Source organism: Otolemur garnettii, unplaced genomic scaffold, assembly GCF_000181295.1.
Source record: "Otolemur garnettii isolate 467f Iridium unplaced genomic scaffold, OtoGar3 scaffold00043, whole genome shotgun sequence".
Classification (NCBI taxonomy): Eukaryota; Metazoa; Chordata; class Mammalia; order Primates; family Galagidae; genus Otolemur; species Otolemur garnettii.
The window spans coordinates 10,759,300-10,764,174 of NW_003852438.1; the positions used below are offsets into that span (position 1 = coordinate 10,759,300).

The 4,875-nt window shown below is 45.7% G+C and overlaps 1 protein-coding gene across 2 annotated transcripts in view; it reads right to left on the reverse strand.

Annotated features, from left to right (window-relative positions):
• Positions 1-4,875, reverse strand: part of CS (citrate synthase) — a 39,192-nt gene that overhangs the window by 16,160 nt on the left and 18,157 nt on the right. For both annotated transcript variants that reach the window (XM_012805573.2, XM_012805574.2), the window contains exon 2: positions 4,054-4,104. In XM_012805573.2, the coding sequence (XP_012661027.1) occupies positions 4,054-4,104 (51 nt within the window). The remainder of the gene's footprint in view (positions 1-4,053; positions 4,105-4,875) is intronic.

Below are 4,875 nucleotides of genomic sequence, written 5' to 3' on the forward strand. Positions count from 1 at the left end.
GAGCCCAGGAGTTGGAGGTTGCTGTGAGCTATAATGCCACGGCACTCTGCCCAGGGGGACAGCTTGAGGCTCTGTCTCAAAAAAAAAAAAAAAAAATTAAAAAAAAAAAATTTGACTTTCTATGTCTACCAGGGAAGTCTGACCAACTATTAAATGTAAATGAGGATAAAAGAATTAGGGGCAGGAGGAAATGAAGACTGTTTAATGGGTACAGTTTTAATCTGGGAAGATGAAAAAATTGTGGAGGACGGCACCTGTGGCTCAGTGGGTAGGGTGCTGGCCCCATATACCTAGGGTGACGGGTTTAAACCCGGCCCTGGCCAAATTGCAACAAAAAATAGCTGAGCATTGTGGCAGGTGCCTGTAGTCCCAACTATTCAGGAGGCTGAGGCAAGAGAATTGCCTAAGCCCCGGAGTTGGAGATTGCTGTGAGCTGTGATACCACAGCACACTATAGAGAGAGATAAAGTGAGACTCTATCTCTAAATGCTGGAGGTGGCGGGTTCAAACCCAGCCCCGGCCAAAAACTGCAAAAAGAAAATTAAAATGGCAAACTGTAGGTGGCGCCTGTGGCTCAGTGAGTAGGGCATGGGTCCCATATACTGAGGGTTAAGGGTTCAAACCCGGCCCTGGCCAAACTGCAACAAAAAATAGCCGAGCATTGTGGCAGGTGCCTGTAGTCCCAGTTACTTGGGAGGCTGAGGCAAGAGAAACGCCTAAGCCCAAGAGCTAGAGATTGCTGTGAACTATGACATCATGGCACTCTACTGAGGGTGACAAAGTGAGACTCTGTCTCTAAAAAAAAAAAAAGGTAAACTGTATATTGTATGTATTTAACCACAATCTAAAATGTTTAAAGTTTTTTTTTTTTTTTTGAGACAAGTCTCACTTTGCTGTCCTTGGTAGAGTGCCACGGTGTCATAGCTTACAGCAACCTCAGACTCTTGAGCTTAAGCAATTCTCTTGGCTCAGCCTCCCAATTAGCTGGGACCACAGACACCTGCCATAACTAACCTGGCTATTTTTAGAGACAGGGTCTCCCTCTTGCTCAGGCTGGTCTAAACGACCGCCCACCATGGCCTATCAGGTACTTCTGCCTAATTTTTAAAAAATTTAAATAAGGTGGCCAGGCGCAGTGACTCACGCCTGTAATCCCAGCATTCTGGGAGGCTGAGGTGGGAGGCTGAGGCAAGAGAATCACTTGAGCCCCAAGAGTCTGAGGTTGCTGTGAGCTATGATGCCAAGGCACTCTACCAGGGTGACAAAGAGATACTCTGTCTCAAAAAAAAAAAAAAAAAAAAAACTGAGTGCCTGCAGCTATACTATAGCTTATTGATTAGGGTGCCAGCCACATGCTCCATGACTGGTGGGTTCAATCTTGGCCCAAGCCCGCTAAACAACAACAACAAAAACCCCCCAAAACAAAAACACACACCTCTTGGGAGAGAGAACACAATTATAAGTGGGACTTTACCTTATATGAAAGCATGTAACCTGGGGTTCTTTGTACCCTCAATGATTCACCAACAATCGTAAAAAGAATGCTCGGTGCCCATAGCACAGTGGTTATGGAGCCAGCCACATACACTGAGGCTGGTGAGTTAAAACCCAGCCTGGGCCAGCTAAACAATGACAACTGCAACAAAAAAACAGCCGGGGGCAGCACCTGTGGCTCAGTGGGTAGGACAGTGCCCTCAGGTTTGAATCCAGCCCCTCCCAAACTGTAACAAAAACATAGCCTGGTGTTGTAGTGGGCAGCTGTAGTCCCAGCTACTTGGAAGGCTGAGGCAAGAGAATCGCCTAAGCCAGCAGTTTTCAACCTGTGGGTCATGATCCAAAGGAAAAGCCCACAGCATTCAGAAGGTTGAGAACCACTGGCCTAAGCCCAGGAGCTGGAGGTTGCTGTGAGCTGTGACACTACAGCACTCTACTGAGGGCAATAAAATGAGACTCTGTTTCAAAATAAAAAAAGAAAAGCCGGGCATTCTGGCAGGCGCCTATAGTCCCAGCTACTTGGGAGGCTGAGGCAAGAGAATTGCTTAAGCCCAAGAGTTTGAGGTTGCTCTGAGCTGTGATGCCACAGTACTCTACCAAGGGCAATATAGTAAGACTCTGTCTCAAAAATTAAAAAAAAAATGTATCTAATATTCCTGCCTCACTATACAAGTTAAGTAAATTTCTCTTTCTTTTTTTCTTGGAGACAAAAGTCTTACTCGGTTGCCCACATGGCATCAGCCTAGCTTGCAACAACATCAAACTCCTGGGTTCAAGGGATCTTCCTGCCTCAGCCTCCCAAGCAGCTGAAACTAGAGGTATCCACAACGCCCACATAATTTTTCTTTCTTTTTAAAACAGAGCCTCAAGCTGTCACCCTGGGTAGAGTGCCATGGCATCACAGCTCACAGGAACCTTTAACTCCTGGGCTTAAGTGATTCTCTTGCCTTAGCCTCCCAAGTAGCTGGGACTACAGGCGCCCACCACAACACCCAGTTATTTTTTGGTTGTAGTTGTCATTGCTGTTTGACAGGCCTGGACTGGATTCAAACCTGCCAGCTTGGGTGTATATGGCTGGCGCCTTAGCCAATTGAGCTAAAGGCACTGAGCAGCAGCTAACTTTTCTATCTGCAGTAGAGATGGGGCCTCACTTTGCTTGGACTGGTCTTGAACTCCTGAGCTCAAGAGATCCGCCCACCTCAGCCTCCCAGAGTGCTATTATTACAGGCAGTTACTGAGCCCAGCCAAGTAAATTATTTTTCTTTCTTTTTTTTTTTTTTTGAGATAGTCTTAAGCTGTTGCCTTGGATAGAGCACTGTGGCATCATAGCTCTCAACAACTCAAACTCTTAGGTTTATACGATTCTCTTTCCTCAGCCTCCCATGTAACTGGGACTAGAGGCACCCACCACAACTCCCAGCTAATTTTGTTGTTCTCGTCGCAGTTGTCACTGTTTTAGCTGGCCTGGGCTGGATTTGAACACACTAGCCTCGGTGTATGTGGCTGGCACTTTACCCCCTGAGCATAGCCACTACCTAAATAATTTCTTAAAATACTAACATAGAGGCTCGGCACCTGTGGCTCAAGCGGCTAAGGCACGAGCCACATACACCTGAGCTGGCAGGTTCAAGTCCAGCCTGGGCCCGCCAAACAACAATGATAACTGCAACCAAAAAATAGCTGGGTGTTGTGGTGGGCACCTGTAGTCCCAGACTTGGAAGGCTGAAGGCAGGAGAATCGCTTGAGCCCAGGAGTTGGAGGTTGCTGTGAGCTGTGATGCCACAGCACTCACTCTACCCAGGGGGACAGCTTGAGGCTCTGTCTCAAAAAAAAAAAAAAAAAAAAACCTACCATAGAAATGGCCAGGCACAGTGGCTCATACCTTTAATCCCAGCACTCTGGGGGGCTAAGGTGGTTGGATTGCCTGAGCTCACAGGTTCAAGACTAGCCTGAGTCAAGAGAGACCCTATTTCTAAAAATAGCCGGGCATTATGGTGGACACCTGTAGTCCCAGATACTCGGGAGGCTGAAGTAGGAGGATCACTTGAGCCCAAGAATTTGAAGTTGCCATGAGCTATGACATTACAGCACTCTACTCTGTCTCAAAAAAATATATATATATACATATATAATAGTACTATAGTAGTAATAATAGTTGTGAAAGCTTTGAGATACACAAATATCAAGAGAGATGAAATCAGATGGCACCTGTGGCTCAAAGGAGTAGGGCCTCAACCCCATATGCTGGAGGTGGCGGGTACAAACCCAGCCCCAGCCAAAAACTGCAAAAAAAAAAAAGAGCGAAATGAAATCCACACTGACAGAAAGAAATGAAACCCTCCCAGCAAAACCAATAAGCTGAGCCAAGTTGACACTTACACAGGTGAATCAGAAAGGACAGTGTCGATTCTATTTCTTGGAAGTAAAATAATAGACCATAACACAGTGTGTCTCAAAACCTTTATAGTGATCCATGTAGTAAGAGAAAAAGGTGGTCACCAAACCCTCTGCCCCAGAGTCAGGCTGTCCAATAATTCTGTCTTCTTTTCTAGACCTTACCGTAGAAGAAGCACTGGCATGCCGGGCAGCAAGAACAAGACAGGATGCATTCTGCAAAGCAAAAAAAACTTTATGTAAAAGTTAATTCCTTTCTCCTTTGTATTAACAAGGAAGAGTTACAGTTGACTCAACCGCTCTCTCCTCATCTTAGCCTTTTAGGACAGTTTGACAAAAGAAAGCTATAAAAGGCTCTGAACTGCTGGGGAGGAGTTACCAGTCTGGAAACAGCAGCAGGTTTAACTCTGGTTCTTGGATTCACAGCTTCACTACATTCCTTGAAGAGTCTTTCCCATCACCTGGACACCAGATCAGAGCAGTCATTGAGTATCCAGTCCCTCTCAATCTAGCTGTCAGTATTCTGAGCGGCCCGAGGAAAAATGAATGAGGAAAGTGACCAAGTACTTAACGCTGCTGGCGATATCTCTCCCACACCTGGTCTCCTGGCAGTACTTCAACCTCTCCCGTCTAGGAGAGTCCAAAAGCAGAGGGCAGCCTTTTACATCCTACTTCTTACCCTCTGAGAAACAGCACAGAGCAGACAGACTATAAAGAAACAACTGACAGAAAACTACTTGGCAACAATGGAAACCTGAAAAGTGGAAAATTTTCTAGAACAGTGCCAAGACAAAATACTTACTAAGCTACAGTTGTGTGTGTCTATGAACAAAGAGGGAGAAATAAAGACATTTTCAGATAAACAAAAACTGAGTTTATCACCTGTACTAAGGAATTTTAAAAGATATACTTCAGGAAGAAAATTATTCAGAAAGGCTCGGCACCTGTGGCTCAAGTGGCTAAGGCGCCAGCCACATACACCTAAGG